This window comes from Anser cygnoides, chromosome 4, assembly GCF_040182565.1.
Source record: "Anser cygnoides isolate HZ-2024a breed goose chromosome 4, Taihu_goose_T2T_genome, whole genome shotgun sequence".
Classification (NCBI taxonomy): domain Eukaryota; kingdom Metazoa; phylum Chordata; class Aves; order Anseriformes; family Anatidae; genus Anser; species Anser cygnoides.
Genome location: NC_089876.1, coordinates 32540703 through 32558738, shown reverse-complemented (window position 1 = coordinate 32558738; position 18036 = coordinate 32540703). Strand labels below are relative to the sequence as shown.

At 43.2% G+C, this 18036-nt stretch overlaps 1 protein-coding gene across 11 annotated transcripts in view; it reads left to right on the top strand.

Moving 5' to 3' along the window:
* The window catches only part of ARHGAP24 (Rho GTPase activating protein 24), a 188323-nt gene that overhangs the window by 140970 nt on the left and 29317 nt on the right, over nt 1–18036 (top strand). For 8 of the 11 annotated variants that reach the window (XM_013190528.3, XM_048074525.2, XM_048074527.2 and 5 more), the window contains one exon: nt 7765–7887. The exons of 1 other annotated variant lie outside the window; for it this stretch is intronic. In XM_013190528.3, coding sequence (XP_013045982.3) covers nt 7765–7887 — 123 coding nt within the window. Of the gene's footprint in view, nt 1–4626; nt 4776–7764; nt 7888–10961; nt 11975–18036 lie in introns of those variants that run through there. 2 more of the 11 variants (XM_048074529.2, XM_048074530.2) reach the window with 2 other exon arrangements.

Genomic DNA, 18036 nt, shown 5'->3' with positions numbered 1-18036 from the left:
TCTGTGTGGAAAGAGAAATTAAATAGGGCCTCTGATATGGTTTGGTAGTAAAACAACAGTGAGTTTGATAACTATGTATTTCAAAGCCAAGGTTCTCAGTGGTCGTGGTATTAATCATTTAAAACATATAGGGGATTTGAGCATATCTACAGGCCATCTCCTTTCAGATGACACAACAGCACTGAGCCGGACAAGAGCAGCAGATAAACAGGACAACCCTGGGTAAAAGAACTGGAATTGTAATTTGTCTATCTTTCTCAACCCCGTCTATTACTTGTCATCAAGGCTGTAGAGGCGTAACGGCACTCAAAATAACACAGTGGGTCTGATACCTGCTCTGGTTTTAACAGAACAATAAAACAGAGTATTTGGCAAGTTTTATGGAATACATTTTAGAAAATGCTTAGAAATTAAGTTCTAATGGTGGCTACTGCTGTGTTGTTACACCTAGCCATCCAGATAGATTTATCTGTCCAAAGATTAGTGGAATACCAGTCAAGGTATTTCACCTAATATAGTGAAAACTTACAAAGCATATGGGATTTTTTTCTTAGTGTCTCTTTGATCTTTCCAGTCTGGTTGGTCTTTCTTGGACCAGGAATAGAGCTGGCAAGAAGTTTCTTGTTTTAATTATTGGTATGACTCAATTGTATTCTTTTTCATATGGAAGTGAAATGTTTCAGCTTCTTTTTCAGCATCTCTTATGATGGGATTCGAACAGGTGCTGCAGTAGGGACAACATGTTAATTTATCATTCCATTTTCTCTAAAAACAAACTTTTGGACTCAGTTTTGCCATGAAGGTCTTCAAAACACAAATCCTGAAATCTTGGGAATCATCAAATATTAAACTAAGATACTCGAATCCCTAAACCTCTTAGTCTCTAAGCTGAGCAGTGTTTTTTTTGTTGTTGTTGTTTATTTGTTTGTTTGTTTGTTATTGTGAATATGAATGAAATGCTAAGAGTTGCCAGGTTGTACTTTAATTTCTGCGGAATTCAATGCAAGATAAAACCATCAGGCATTTTAGGACGTGATTGTTTAGTTGCAAAGAGTATAACTTCTTCATTGCAGCCTAGTTCAGGGTGATTTTTCTCTTCCCTTTGGCTCTTGGAGTATCCACCCGCCGTATGGCTCTGATAATGTCTCTTAAATAGAGACCCTTCTAGGGTGCTCTCTTTTACCCCAAGTTGATACAGACATGCTTTAGAGAAGCTGTGCCATGGAAGACATAAATGAATTGAGCCTTGTCAGAAAATACAAGGCTCTGTGCAGAGTTTCAAAGGACCAGGTTTCCCTGATGAGAAAATACAGCATGCGTTATCCAACAGTCGCTTCAGAAGTAATGCTGAAGCTCCTATAAGTATGGAGTATTTAACTCTGATATTCATAGTGTTGCTTTTTTCTTTTTTGGTGGTGGTGTGTTTGTTTTTTTCACATGAGCTTTTGCGTAGTTATGAAGAACTCAGTTCTCCAGACTATCTTAATTGTGTGGAAAAAAAAAAGAAAAAGAAGAGAGGGCTGACTGGGTCTTGGACTATATACTCCTTTTTTTCATCCTAGATGAACTAAGTGGGTACTCAATTCTTGGTAAAGCTTTACATAGTGGAGAATAGTAGAAGCAATGCCAGGCATATGCAAAATAAAGAAGGTTTTGAGAAAATAAAAATTAAAAAAAAAAAGAAATCCAGCTTTTGTCTGCAAGCCCCACGTTATACCTGCATCATCAGAACTAAGGCCTCAGCTGATCTGCAGAAATTCGTTGGTCCCTTACCTTCCCCTCCACCACAACACAGCTGTAAGAACATATGCTTGGCTGCTTAGTAAGCAGTATGTGCAGTTCAGTAATGCTGCAAGGTTCAAGTAGCTGTGTCTCTTTCGGTTATGTCTTTAAATCAGTTATCTGAGATGCAGCCATTGCTAAGTCTGTCCTACCGTAATAGAAGCCTCAAGCATATTTGCATTTGCCATAAGGAAAGGTTTCTCAATGAATCCCAGAGCCAGTTAGATATTAAAATCCTGTTAAAATACAATTACATCCAGGTGCTTAGCTCCCTCATTTTGCTTTGCAAATTTCAACCCATGTTACAACCAAGCTTTTTACAGTTAGATTATTCTGCTGGCCCAGTTGGAATGACCACAAAATGTTTTAGTGCTCAAACTGGCCTCACAGTTCAAGGGCAGTTTGAAGGGCAAGTTGTCCCATATCAACTGAGTGTGGGTTGATATCGAACGGTCTTTTAGAAGCTCATCAGTGTGTCAAGTCAGACAGCTTTGCTTAAAGCAGCAGTGATTAGTGTTAATAACAAGGTTGGGTAATCATTATTTCTGTTTCATTCTTAAAAAAGAAGTTCCATTAGGAAAAAAAAAAAGAAAAGAGAATAAGGTTGTTCATCTTGGTCCGTGATACCCTAGTAGCCCCTGCCATTTGCAGAGACAACTACTGCTTTGGATTACAAAGTCTGAATACAAACGATGTAAAGTGCAAGCTGATGAAGTAAATGCACATGAGCTTTTCCAGAGAAACACATTAAGTATGTCACTTACCATGCACTTAATTTGCAACACAGAGAACATTTAGGAACACCAAGTATATTGGGAGAGTGTCACGAATTCTGTGGTAATTATTGCTATTTTGCTTGTAAAGAAATACTGACTGGAGTCCTGAGCAGGAACTATAAATTACTTAGTATTGTACACTTAATGGAGAAGAGCATGCCTGCTATGTTGCACAGAGGGTTGGCACTTATTTCTACAGGGGGCTAGAATCAGAAGATTTATGCAAAACAGAGATGATGTGTACTGTTGTGATTTGCAAAAAATTTGTATGGAATATCAGCTGTACCTGATAAGGTCTTCTACCTTAAAGGCTGGTACAGCTATGAGGATTCGGCTGATACAAGATGTTTGAGGAGAAGAGGAGGGCATTATTTAGCGTGCCTATGCAGAAGTGGTGATGGACAGTAGCAGCTAGAAATTCCAGACCATGTAGTGGCCAGAACTATCTGAAAGATACTCTTAAAAAACAAAAACAAAAAAACCCTCAGGCAAGATTTTCAGAAATTTATGTCCAAGCATCAGCTCCTAAACCTTTTTGGATGTATATGGCTTATAAATGTCTTTTTTTTTTTCCTGAATTGATGAGTAACTAGGAGCTCCTGTTTCAATACTATATATAGGCATATTCAGTGTATTCATTGAAAACATTACCAGATTGAAATTTTTCTATTCAACATTTTCCTGAGAAACAAAAGATTTAGAAAACAAATGTGAAGAATCCAAGCAGGAGGTTGTTTCTGAAGAAAACCCAGCGGCTTGTGTTGTAATGCCAATCTGCTTTTCACCATCTTTCAGTTCCCAAGCTGAGAATGAGGGTTTCAGAATCTGTGGCTTAACGAAATGCAGAAGGGAGCTGGGAACTGTTTCACTTTGAAATTGGCCTCCAACTTTTTTTTTTTTATTATTGGAATGTGAATATTCTTTTGAGGTTGGCCATGATATTCTCAGCTCAGAAAAAAAAAAAAAAAAAAGATTAATCCTACTTTTTGATGTTCTTCTTGGGAAAAAAATTCTCTTTTAAACAGATGGTATGAATTTAATCCCTTTACATTTCATTCTCAAGGATGCTGGAACTACTGTTTGTAAGAAATTCAAGATGCTTTTAAAATGACAAATATTTGATTCTGAGTTCAGCCTTTATGAGTTCAGGTGGGAGAAGGGTGTTGGGTTGGACAGGAAGAAATTCCGAAAACAAAACACATTACCTGACTTTTTTTTTCCCAGCTGAGTGCAAAATGTCTGTGCACATTCACATTTTATCAACAGATGATACAAAGCAGGTGAGCTGTTGAGCCTGATACTTCAGGAAACAATCGCCTTTCAACTCTGTCACCACCTCTTTATGCTTTTCCAACTGCATGTTGTGGTGCTGCATGAGCAAACGCAGGCTGTTCCCTTTCTTTTCCCCTGTGGAGTGGATCCCTGCAGGAACTGGCCTTTCTGTATTTTAATTGTTTTTTTCCGGTTGCTGGCAGGAGTTCTTAAAATACCTCGCCTCGCTTGTATCAAAGCAGCGCTAGCTCGGCGCACAAGGCTGCGCCCAGCATGGGGCTGAGTGGTCTCAGGCTGCCCTGGTCAGGAAGCGCAGCAGCAGGCTGTATTTACCAGTTACCGAGCTGCTGGAGGAGGCAGGAGTGGCATTTAGGAACCCGTAAGTCAGTGCTAGTGCAGGAGGAGGGGCAGGGGGAGAAATCTGACCTCTTTGAGTTGGACGATTCACCATGGCATTGTGTGGTTTCACTGTTTCCAGTCCAAATGGATGCTCTGGATTGATTTATTCAATAGATGTAATTCATTTCTGATGCTGCCAAGAAAACAAAACAGATTATGGATTGGTTGGGGCTGTACAAACAAAAATGCAATATTACATTGTAGTTTCGAGAAGCAAACTGGATCCACTTATGTTTGGCAGTTACCAGAGGATGTAAGGAACAGGATGTAAACATCAGTTGTGTGAACAGCAGCTTTTCATCTTGAATATGTCAGAGTCAACTTCTTTGATCAGGTACACTGGGTTCTGCTCCTTCCAGGTCCTGTGACACCTGCAAGTAATGAGTGGAAAAGATGAAACAAAAGCTGAGTTCGTGTTCCAGCCCTTTGAGGTGGCTGGCCACAAGCAGGCCGTGACCCCCAGCATTATGTGTCTCTTGTATTTGGACTGCAAATGCAGGAAAGGGAACTTGAAAAGGCATAATCTGGAGCTATACAACAAAACAGGTAAAATATATTATGGTTTGCATGCCCATATGAAAGGATTAAGAATACATTCACATCTCTAATGGACTCCATGCACAGCACCATTTTCAAGTTGAGGCACTTAATGCCAGTATCTATGGTACGAATAAGATGTCTCATTTTTGGAGAAGGTGATCTACTCACTTTCCATTATAGCTGTTACAGTAATATATGGAAGAAAAAACAAGAGTGAAGATTTTAAACAGTACCTTTCAGAGGGATCCTGTGGACATACTGAGATGTAGAAAGGTCCTTGTCATTCTGTTTAAGTTTCACTGATAAATAGTTATTTGAGGTGACTTTTTACCAAACCATGGGCATTTCTTCTTGTTTTTCCCCATACTCTTGTCTGGTTTGTATTTTAAATACAATCCCACTAGAAAATTAACAGTTGCAATAATACACAAATTAAACATGCTATTGTATCTCCCAAAATCCTTTAGCAAGGTTTAAGACCAGCTGCTGTCAATTTCTGAATAACAACTAAATTAATGCGCAAGTAGAAGAGCCGTACAAGAGCTGGTATTGTGGTGTAAAAGAAAGGGGTCTAATTACAAAGTAGATAAATCAAGTACTGATATAAAATGGTGGAGCTCTTTCATTAGGAAACCTTTGCTTTCTTAGACCAAAAGAAAATCAAACCAAACATTGTTTTCTTTCTCTGCTAAATTAAACACATTAATTCTGTATTAGTTGAATGGGTGTTTACTTGAGTTAGTTGTTTAGAGTACTGCTCTGGAATCTCCACTGTAAATCAAATATCTAGACTCACAAGATTAATCCAGTTTATCTGGACAGCGCTCTCCAGAAAGCATTTTTGTTAGAAAATTATGACTGAGTAAATCTCACATAATCTGTTGAATTTAACGATGTACATTATTAAAAGAATATGCAATGACCAGAGAGACATCCAAGAAGGAGGGTCATTAGATGGCTATGGTTGTCATCTTTTTTTTCTTCCCTATTTAGAAAGAAAATCAGGTCACCTCTTGTTTTATTCTTAGATCTGAATTGTGTTTTCTGTGAACACATCTTTTTGTACAGCAACTTACAGGGTTCTGGTCTGTAAAAGGATGCCTGCAACACAGTATGATAATGTAAATAGGATTTTTATCAGCAAAGAAAAGGACACAGCTATGTTACAGGCTTGTTCTCTATACTATGTTTATTACTATTACATTTAATAGGCAATATATTGAGGCTTTTTGTTTGTATCTTTGTTTCTGGGTCTTACCAGGTCAAGTACTCTAGATGTTATATCAAATTTGGGACCAGGTTCAGCAGAGTGTGTCATGTCTACTCTTTGTGTTTAAGTGTGAGATTTGTCCTGGCTGTAGGCAGCTTGGCCAAAAAAACGTAGAGGCTGGGTGTGCATTTCCAGTGCCTGACCACGTGCTTTCTGCTGGACGGGGTTGGTGTGGAGTGCTGCTGTTTGGAATGCTGATGCTTCCTCCTTCCCATACCCTCATCCTCCTATTCCGTGAAAGGTAAAAAATGGTGGAATGAAGCATCAAAGGCCCTTGTTTTGTAGCAGTTGCTATGGTAGTAACTGAAAATGTTCCAAAAAATAAAACACACGCTGTTTTTTCTGTAGTGTTGGCACTTAAAATAGGTTCTTTGCTACCTTTAACAATGCCTTAGAAAAAAAACAGTGTTTTTCAAACTTTTAAACTGTGATACATCCTAAAGCATACCTGCACTGTACTTCAGGTTGCTGTATCAGTCCTTGGGATGCTGTGTGTGGGAACACATGCTTGCTGTATGTATAGGTACAATTGGCAGAAGATGAGTTTCATTTGCTTCCAAGTTCAAATTTAAGTTTTGAGTAATGATTTAAACCCTAAGAATGAGTTGTCAGTTTGATCTGCCTATGTCTAGGAAAATATGGCTTGTGTTTGTAAAACTGCGTTTAAGTTATTTTTGCAGTTGTGTGGCTTAGTTCTGCAGAACCTGGTGTATACAAGTAAGTTTATTCATAATGGTTGTGCCAGGAAGTCATGGTTGAATTTGTTAGCCTCTGAGCATGACACCTTGCAGAAGACTAGCAGTGTTCCTGAGGCAAGAACAGAAATACTTACTTTATATATGACCAGAATCAAAGATAAGGATGTGAAGAAGCTGTGAAGAGATAAGCACAGAAACTTGTGGGATTTGTAGTTTTTGCATTGAAATATAGCACATGCTGCTGGCTCAATGAAAGGACTTCAAAATGTCTGGTGCTGTCTTTCTAGAAGGGTTTGTTCCTACTGCAGTGCTGGAAGGGTGGCTCGAATCCCCATCTGCTCTTGAGCTAGCGTAGTGCCCATTAGGATGGAACTGATGCAGTACTAGAGGTGTGAAAACCTGTGGTGAGCCAGGTTCTGACTTTTACCTTCTCAGTGCCGGTCTGTCCTTTACAAGGAATAAGAAATCAGTGTGTTCCCTCTTAATCCTCATGAGACCCATGCAAAGCAGCGGGTTGTGCTGTGCCCGCTCCTAGCATCAGCTGCCTTCTCCTCAGAGATTCCCAGTAACGCTCGGGAGCAGCAAATGTCATTGCCAGGAATGCGACACAGTGTTCCTGAAAACAAAGATGGACTCGTCCCCACTTGTTCAAAGCACACTTCTCTCTCGCTGCGTTTATTCTCTATGTTGTGGTATAGTAACTGCTGCAAACCTTCCAGTGCATATATCAGGTTACAGATGAGTGCAGGCCCTGTGGCTCTTGGAACAGCATGGGGCTGGTTTTGTTTACCGATGACATTTATCCTCTCATTTCCTTTTGGAAGCAAGACAGCTCCTCGCTGTCTGGTGGGGAATATACTTACAGGACCTTCTTTTCGTGCCGTAGCTGATGATAAACACTCCAGTGCACGGTGTCATGTCTGCTTGCCACGGAGCTGCTTTTACCACTTTCCGCAGTCAGTCTGGCAGGAGCTGGCTCGGCAGGAAAGCAAAAGGGTTTCTAAAGTGCAATTATCTTCTCTTGCAGGAGCAGACCGAGAGCGGATGACAGCTAATCATGAGACGTACCTTCTCATGGCGGGCACGCAGAATGACATGGAGGATTGGGTGAAATCCATTCGCAGGGTTATATGGGCACCATTTGGAGGAGGTGAGTCAGCGAGAGAAAATGCAAGGCTCCAAGTTGCACAAAGACATAGGGGCGACTTTGTCATCCCTCGCTCTCAGCCAGAATTTGAAGAGGAGGAAACAAGAACGGTCTAGATCTTTCCAAAAAGTGGAACAGGTCCTTTGTTTTCACTTGCAACGCAGGCATCAGGTGTGTTCCTACACAAAGCACTCAATTAAAAGGCTTTAAACTATCTGGAACTACTTTCCTTGATAGGGATAGCACAGGATAGCACGTTACCAAGGTGAGGGAAGTTTTCACAGAAGATGTGTCTTCTGCGAAATCAGCTTTCCACTGGGAGACCTAGGGTAATTCCTCTGGTCACCAGCTAAAAGACCATCCATGTTAGAAGAAGCTGTCAGTGATTCTCCTGCCAGTGACAATGTTATTATAAATCTGTATGCTCTGATAGTGAGCCTTGGAATATTAGCACAAGCATTGTATGCTAGTCTTTTTCTTTTGATGGGCAGACCCAACAATTTTAATAGGACTGAATTTATGGGAAGAGCAACTGGATTGCATTGTGTGCTTTTTTTGCTCTTTGCAGGTGTTGTTAGCATGGAAAAATAAGGCAGAATTGTCTCCGATCATACAGAAGAGCAGTTATCACAGAAAGCTGTGATAGGTGACTGCATATGCCTTTTTTTTTTCACCTGTCAGACACAGCACGGGAGAGAGGATGGGAGGGACTGAAGGAAACTACCATTTTGATCAAAACTTTTCTTCTAAGCCACCCCCCATCTTCTTCTGTGCTTTGTTCAGGTTGTTTAGTTCTTAGAAGGCTTTGTCCTCACTGGTGGGCTGCCCTGAGGGACTTGGTCAGCTGGGGCTTGCCTGGCACGTCTTCAAACATGTCTGTCTTCTCTTGGTTCCTCCTGGGGAAACACGTGCTGGAAAGATAATGCTAAGCAGTCATCCTGCTGAGAAGTGGTCTTATGTGTTCATAAGCTGGTACTGTCCTGGGACTGGGCATATAGGGTTCGCAGGATGATGTTTTTAAAACCCACAAAGTGAGGGGTTTATCCTCAAAAGTGTGGTCTTCTACAGGCTTATTGAGTTGGTGTGGGGAGGTGGGAGGGCCATGGGCTTCTGAAGTTAGGCTAGGGGAGAAGTGTACTTCATATAGCACATGTTCATGTAGCACAAAGATTATCTATCCCCAACCTTCTGTTCATGAAGAAGTCCTCATGTTGAGCTCTTCAGTGTTCTCCCACTTGAGTCAAATAGCAGCGTTAGCTACTGCAGCAATGCAGACATTTGGGTGCATAACAGAAGTGTATTTTTCACAGAGAGAAACTCTCTCTCCGTGTTGTACACCTGTTTTCCACCAGCACAGCGTCTGTCCATGCCAGACAGTGAGCTGCGGCAGCCCTGCAGTACTTGGGCAAACGGAGAGGTGTCACCATTTTACAGGTGGGGAGCTGACATCTGGTGAAGCCGTGTTTCTAGCCCCCATCTGCGCAGAGGCTGTGACAGAGCTACAGATAGAAACCAAATCTCCTGAGCCCTGACCCCGTGCTTTCTTCACCAGCCCCTCATTTGCTTTTATAGGGCAAGAGCTATTTCTGTTTTACAGCTGGGAATCCTTCCAGCCACCATGGAAACTCGCAGGACACCCTCATTGTTGTAAGAGTGTTTAACGCCAAATACTGAGAGAAGCACCTAGCTGAGGAGTTTGCAAGCTGATCTGAAAAAAAAAAAAAAGAGAGAGAGAGAAAGAGAAGGGTGCAATCCTTAGATTACTGTTTAAATAAATTTGTAGTTAACACACTTATAAATGTGTTCTCGTTTCCCTATTGGATATCTTGAGCATATACACTGACTTCAGGATTACTGTATTAGGAAACAAACAGTTAATTCCTGGAAAACGTGAGAATAGACAGAATGTGATTTTGGGTTTAGTGTTTATGGAGAACATCTGACTCTCAGTACAAGGTAAAAGCAGTATCAAGGGAGGTGTCACCATTAAGAACTGTGCCAATACAATGTTCCCTGGTTGATTAACTATGGGTTATTTAAGTTGACATTCTGAGATATCTTAAGTCTTAACAAGGACTGTTAACTGTTCTGTAATCATGTATGGGTGGACACGCTCGTATTTTTCTTACCTGTTCCTACAGGGATGTGTCTACAGCTGCTCTGCAACAGTATGACCCTCCTAAAGAAGGGTTCCTCTGGCTTAAGGCGTTTAAGAGCCTATCTTGATCAGCTGTAGCCACTGAAGTTAAGAAATCTATTACATTAGCTATAAACAAGATACAGAAAAGTTGTGGTTGTATAATAATGACTAACCAGTAACTAGTACATTTCTTGCAACGCAAAATTATTTCAGTTAATCACAATACCTGTTTTCTAGCTGCTTCTTAAATTTCAACACTAGGTGGTAAACTACAATAGTCTGGTGTCATAAAAGTCCAGTGCCACTTTCATGAGCAACATATTTGGATTTTCCAGTTCTTTTAAGCATTGTAAGCAAGTTGTGTGTGTGTTCAATGGATGTCTCTGAGTCTTGGTGAGCCACCTGTGTGTGAAGTTTGGCTTGCAGTGGGAAAGGACTCCTGGTACCAGAGCAAGGAGCTCTGTGAATGATTAACCATATCATTAAAACGTTATTTGTTAACCTGTGCTAGAAAGAGAAGAGGAGGGGAGGGAGGCGGGAAGCCGCTGTGGTGGTCAGAAACAGCTTGTTTTTTGCACAAAAAGCACAAGGTGACTGTGGAAAAATCTCTGTCAGGGAAGAGAAATGTAAATGAGCCAGGGCATGTAATGCCTGTTTGCACATGAAATTCCTTTCCTGATTAGATTTTAAAAGGCAGTTTTTAACAGGAGGGAAAGGCCTGTCCTCTAACTGCAGAGCCTGCGATGACGGGGGAGGGAGGAGGCGAGAAGGAGCGCGAGCGTTTAGCAGGGTCGTGGCAGGAGGTCTGGTACCTCCTGCGGGAGCTGGGCACAGCCTGCCTGCTGCTCGAGCTGCCGCACGCGACAGCCGCCTGAAGTCAACTCAAAGTCACCCGGTGGAGCAGAGAAATCCGCGCTGCAGCAGCAGCAGCAGCAGCAGCAGCAGCAGCAGCAGCTCCCTCCTCTCCGCCGCTTCCCTGCACCTGCTGCATGCGAGGGGCTGGCGCAGCGGCGGTGGCTGCCATTGCCAGGCGCGGGACCGGGAGGGAGCGAGCAGAGCATCCCCGTGTGGAGGCATGTATTCCTCGGTAGCAGCCCGGGATCCTGCTGGCAAGGACGCGTTGCTGCTGCTGCATCTGACGCGTTTCTCCCACGAGAGCTTCTGGTAGTTCGAAGGCAGTCGAACGAGAAGCCCACACGGACGGACGTCAGGGAGCCAGGTATATAAAAGGCCTCCTGAGAGGAATCCGGTATGGACAGAGAGCCCTTTGGGTGAAGGGGCTGCTTTTTCTGCTCCTCCGTTGCAGAGATAAAAGGAGCCAGCGAGGAGTATCGTATCCCAGAGGATTCTTTGGTGGCCTTTTCGGTATTGTTCTCCTGTTTCTCCTTGTGCACCGCAGAGCACTGACCTTTTCCCGTGGAATTGGAGTCTCTGCCACTCCACCCCCTGTTCCAGCTGGGAGGACGAGGTCTTTCTCCGCCTCTGTCTGTGCAGGCACTTCTGTTTGAATGGAAGATCCATCTTTCTGCTGAAACTCTTTTGTTGTGCCATTGCATAATAGACGGTTGTCTCACCGCAGGAAATAAAAGAAACGAAAGGAAACAGAGAGACGGAAGGAAATTGTTCCCTAAAGCAAAACTGAAGCAGGGAAGAGAGCACTAAAATTACTTCAAGCTTTCTCCAAGAGCTAGAAGACCACTAATCTCCTAGCTCCAGAGGAAAATACACTATTACAGAAACTCCTCAGCAGTCAGTAACGATGAGCAGCCCTGGTGTTTTGTCTGGATGCAGCTGCTAAAGGAAAGCTTTGGAGGGACGTGGGGTCTCTGGCCTGTATGATGCCTGAAGACAGAAATGCTGGAGTCCGCAGCCCAGGTGCCTTAGCGGCACCTCCTTTCATTCCTAAAACTACTTACAGGAGAATTAAGCGGTGCTTTAGTTTCCGTAAAGGTAGGTCTGTTCTCTCACTGTGTTCTGCTTTGCTAGTGAAGCCAGGTTTCTGAGAAGTCATGGGGGCTGCATGTGCAGGCAGACGAGAGCACCGAAACAAAAGGCATGAAACAATGCAGATGCTGACATTTCATGAATGATTTATTTACTTCTTTGTTCATTTGTTTGTAGTTGGCCAGCTGATACTGTCTCCTCTACATAATAACCCATGAATGATGGGCTGCCTGAAAGAGGTGGCTTGAGACAAGATTATTGCAGAGCTTCTGAGCAAAAATCACTGAGAGGAGCTGGGGAACTGGACCTGGGATGCTAACTGCTGCCTGTTTGGCTGGCAAAATACTGGGGAAAAGAGTTTGGGTTTTTATCTTGTTTGTGTGGGAGGACTGGCAAGAAAAGAGGGAGTAAAAGAACATGATAAATAGGTAAAAGTGCATGTGTGCAGAAGACCAAGTCCTTGGATTCAGAGATTTCTGATGGACTGAAGTGGATCCCTACAGTGCACTGTCCTGCTGCAAGTGCTGCATTGCCACTTGATTCTGCTGACCTGCAGCCTGCACTTGCCTTTCCACCTGCTGCAGAGAGATTTTTAAGGCCAGTTTTCTTCTGCATTGCATGTACACCTGTAGAAGCAAAGCATGGCAGCACTGAGGGGAGGAAGGCAAAGAGGAGGCTGGCTTTCAAAATATGTCAGCTGGAAGGGAAACACATGTCTGAGAGCGATACAGCAAGTGATGTAAGGTACTACGGTGCTGGGGCTGCGGGGGGGAAAAACTGCCTCTATGGTAAGGATAAAAAATGTGGGTGGGGAAAGAGGAAAATGTTGGTGCTGCCTTAGAAACTATGCTGGAGCAGGAAATCCAAGTGAAAGTGCTAAACCATCATGTTCTGAAGTGTGAGAAATGACCTTACACGGGGCTTATACGAATACAGTCATCATCTGCTCCTCCCTAATGTGTCCCTCCCTGCTGCCATTTGTCCTTTAGCAAGACCAGCAGCTCTCTGCTTGCAGCACTCGGTGGTGATGTAGTGACCTCACTGCTTTTGAGGGTGCTGTGTGCAGGCAGGGGCGATGCCCTGAAAAGAGGAATCACAACCAGTGGGGTGCTCCCTGCAGAACTAGAGCAGGGATCAGCTATTGCCTGCCGCTGACATGGCACTGAAAGCTGTTTGTCCCCTGTAGCCTCCTCCCTGAGGCCAGCGTTTTCCGTGCTTGTTGGAGTTTCCACGCCCAGGAGGACGTGGATATGTCTGTATCAAGTGTGCAAGTGCATTTCAAGGTATTGGTGTAAATCAGAGCTGTCTGTGTCCCGTTTGTACACCTAACTATTTGAGAAATGTTTGGAAGTTTAATAAAGGATTAACTGATAATTTTGCAGGCTGCTGCCTTTTTGCCCCAGGGTACAGCCTTAGCCTCTCCAAGAAGAGCGTCAGCTGTTTACTCCTTCCCCCTATGTTTTGACACAGCAATTCTTCATGTCTAAGACCCCAAATGAAGCTGCAGCACTTTGGGCAGAGGACTGAATGACAAAGGCCATGCTGCTCATTTGCTTTCCTCTAAATATCGTTTGTTTCAGTTCCTTTCCTACACACATGTTCTGTCAAGAGTGTTGCCGCGAGGCCCCTAGATCAGAGAGCTCAGAATGATGGTGCACGTGTTTAACAAGGTCCATGTCCCACTGGAGTCAACAGAAATATGATAGTTAATTGGACTTTCAGTTAAGCCTTTACAGTGACTTAACAGGCAAATAAGCCAACTACACTCATCTTACTAATTGGCTTCAAGAATTCTTGTAACTTCATTTGCAGTTTGTATACCTAAGTGTAAAAATGGGCAAAACTAGCCTTCTGCAAACCCAGCCCATACACTTAAATAAAACAGATCGATAAATTCTAAGCTGTGCAATACAACACAGCAAAGAAAATTAACAGGGAAAGCCGTTGGCTGCTCACTGGAAGAACTACAAGGGAATCACAACACTGTAAATTTAGACAGAGATGTACCATCATGATGATGCAAGTTGTAGAACCCCTTCTGGAAATCCAGATGAAAGCTGCATTGTGTTAGGCCCGGAAAAATGAACTGCCCTTTGGAGGAAGGTCACGTCATAGGAGAAATGGCTGCTCAGAAGGTGGCACCTGAACAGAGACAGAGCCAAAAGTCTTTAGAGCCCAAATCGGAGGAGATGCTCTCTGCTTGAGTAGCATCATGGGAACCTCCTGAGGGGGCATAGAGCGTAAGTGCAGAAAGGAATGAATACCCGAGGGTGACTTGCTACTGCATACAGTGGTGGGAACATCAGGTGGCATGTGAGTGACCAGTTTTGGAGAAGAAAGTGGCATTGGCTATGGCCGGAGAAAGAGTAGCAGCCCTAATCCAGCTGTGTTAAGCTCCTGGTGATGTTTTAAAAATTGCCTCCCTTCTTTTCCAGCCAGTAGCTATTTCTGCTCTTCTTTCAGACTTGTTTTTTCTAAGCAGTAACCTCTGTTGTGCAGCTGTGCTCAACTCCAGGGCAGGGACCTTATCTCCTGCTGGCATCACATTGACTGTGGGGTAGGAGAAGGCTCGTAGGTAAGAAAATGAGTCAAACAAGAGCAAAATTCTGCCATTGCTGTGTCGTTTTGTTTTGTTTTGTTTTCCCTCTCCTTTACATTAAAAACATCTGGAGAGAAGAAGGAAATACTGCGTGCATTTGATCCTCTCAAAATAGCATGTAGTGCTGGGGAACAGCAAAGCAGAAAGTTGGTGAGAAATAACAGTTTAAAGCTCCATATGAAGTGTTACACAGCCATGGAGGACTTGATCCCTGTGTTGCTGTTGAAGACCCTTCCCCTGATCTTTTATTTTCAGTGTCAATTACTGATTAGAGTTTGAGGGGTGCCTCAAGTACTCTAATCTGAGACCAGTTCCTTAGCCCTTAACTGGCCCTTTATGATCAGTACAGTCCATAAACTAAGAGCATGTTCTGGAAGGTGGAAGATCCTCTCTGCTGCACAATGAGAGCACACGCTGTACAGGCATGGGCTCTGTGTTGAAATTATCAGCCCTCTGGGCTTTATGCTTCTGAAAATGTTGCTGCTGTCTGAATTGCTCAGGGGCAGCACGGAAAAGGCAGAACCTTCTGGTTCACCAGCCACGTGTGCTGCGGTAGACCTGGAGAGGCAGGCGGGTTTTTTCCAAGTGATTTGTCAAGGAGCAAGGAGCCGAACTGCCACCTAGATCTTCTCCCTCCTTTCTTCCTACTGGACTTGGAGTCAATAGATTTGAGATGTGACCCTTGACTGTGTGCGGTAGTTACGGAGATCATTGACTAACAGCATTCTTAAATTTTAAAAACATGCTCTAACTATGAGTATGTACCATTGAAAATGCCACAGTGCTTTCACAACTCTTGAGCAGACACACACAGAATTTAGACATAGGACTGTAGTGTCTTTCATAAGCTTTATGGACATCTGTTAGCCTTGGAAATCCAGTTTCTCAAAATGTTTACAAAACTTCTGCCACGGGAATGTTCTAGTTAATGAATAACCACTCAGCATGCCCTTTGTTATCATGTGATTTTCCTCTTTGATGTTATGCGTGATCTTGGCTTAATTGGATATAGCTTTAAAAGACCTACAAGGGCCTCTCTGAAAAAGCAGTTCTGCTGATTAAATCTAAAGACTGGTCAGAACTGGAAACCTGTACATTTCCCTGCTTTCTTCCAGTTGTGGGGAAGACAAGCAAGTTGCTGCCGTGAGAATGCCAAATTTGCTTGTTTTTGTTGCTTTCTTCTCTGACACCCTATCCACAGGTTGGCACTCGTGCATATGTGCATTTCTGGATTTTAGAGAGATTGAGATTTAGGAGAACTTGGGTTTGGAATGCAACACGAGGGTTCTTTTATTTCTTTTTCCATGGAGGTTTTCTTGCTTAGTTACAGTATTATAAGTTGACTTCAAAAAAAACAGCATGTGAACTTAACTGTGGTTTTGGTTGTGATGTTGTTTGTCTCTGTAATTTGGACCATCATTTCACTGCCTTTCTGCAGAGGAGGTGCTAGTAGTTACCAGCTATAGCTTACAGCGTTCACCTTGGTCTGTCTCTTCTAAGCACTGTGTTAACAGTATGTTTGTAACCACAGTTCATCACAGCATTGCCTTTGCTTCGTGACAGTCAACATCTTAGTCTTCATGAACCATTCATCTGTGGTGTCTCTGGAGTAGTCACTTGTGATATAAGAGGAGATAAGGACCTTCAAAAGAGATAGTGGAAGAAAGGGAACCTTTACAGGGCAACGATCTTGGCTTTTATTCCTTGACAGTGAAAAACCCAACATAAAACAAAAAGATGACGAACAAGGTAAAAGTTAGGACAAAACCAGGTGGAAGCAGAGTTGTCATGTTTCTGCCTCTTCTGCCCCTGGCAACAGAGTACTTTTTCCATAAGGCATCAGCCTGTAACTTCAAGTCAATATTTATGCAGGCTTATCACAACTAATTCCTTTCATGGCTAAGTGTTGCTTGGTGCAGTGTTCTGTATTTATTAGGTGAAAGAAATAATTCCTTTGGAGAAGTTCAGTCTACACTTCAAAACCACACCAAGCCTGCCTGAGATGAATTCCAAAGCCAAACAAACTGGAAAACAGCGTATAGTAAATAGTGACTTTAGAAGCCCTTAATGCATGACGTGTTGATTTCCCATTGATTTCCCATGAGACTGAGGTCTTAAGGTTAGTGCATATTTTTTCAACATCACCACCCTAGCTCTGAGCTTCTCAAAGTAGAATATGGAAATCCTCATGCCTCCACGGCAGGTAAACGATTGTCACCATTCACATAGTTGGAGAGCCAACTCTCTGAGGCTTCATCTGGGATGTGGGTGGTGGTGTGCATAGACCCCTCTGGCTGTGAAGATAAACATGACCAGACTGGATGGAACTGTGTTCTGAAGGTCGTGTGGGATCTGAATCCAATCCGTCAAATCTAGACAACTGCTGTGGTTATTCTGCCTCTCCTCCAGGCATTCCCAGCTATGTATATTTTAAGTGTCTCAATAAAAGTCCCTTAATTTGCAAACCACCTTATTGCAGTTAGTAGTAGAAATACTTCAATGGGAACCAAATGGGAACCAACTTTGGGAACCAAAATCAGGACATTTTCAGCCCTGATTTCAATGACATTGTTTTTGTTCACAGTGGTCATCTCTGCATCATACCAGGTTTTATTTTTCCTCATGTATAGTTTGTTTTTTAAAGTTTTTTCTTCAGTATCTGTGATTTGCTGCTGTGATAAATTTAGGGACTTCAGGGGACTGGGATGGTTAGTGGATGGAGCGGGAGTACAGGTGGTGTTTTCCTCCATCCCTGCAGTGGCAGGGAGGGGTACAGAGAAGACCCAGAAAGACCACCTGATAAACACATGGCTCAGAGGCTGGTGCCAACACAGAAATGTTGTTTTTTTTGACCATGGGGTGCTTTACTTGGCACCCGGCCTGATAGCTGCAGACGGGTCCCACCTATCTCTGAGGAGAAAATGGATCCTAGCCCAGAAGCTGGCAGGGCTCATTGAGAGGGCTCTAAACTAGGTAAGAAGGGGGACAGGGATGAAATGAGGCTCATTAGAGATGAGCCTGGGAGAACAATGTCAGGGCTGTGAGAGAGGGCAATGGCCCAACTGAAGCGCATCTACACTAATGCACGCAGCATAGACAACAAACAGGAGGAGCTGGAAGCCATCATGCAGCAAGCAAGCTATGACTTGGTTGCCATCATTGAAACATGGTGGGACCACTCCCATGACTGGAGTGCTGCAATGACTGGCTATAGGCTCTTCAAAAGGGACAGGCAGCACAGAAGGGGAGGTGACGTGGCTCTCTGTATTAGAGAGTGTTTTGATGTTGTCGAACTTAAGACTGGGAATGATAAGGTTGAGTCCCTATGGGTTAAGATGAGCGGGAAGGTCAACAAGGCAAGCATCCTGGTGGGGGTCTGTTATAGATCACCAAACCAGGACGAGGAGACGGATGAGGCGTTCTACAAGCAGCTGGCAGAAGTCATGCAATCGCCAGAACTTGTTCTTGT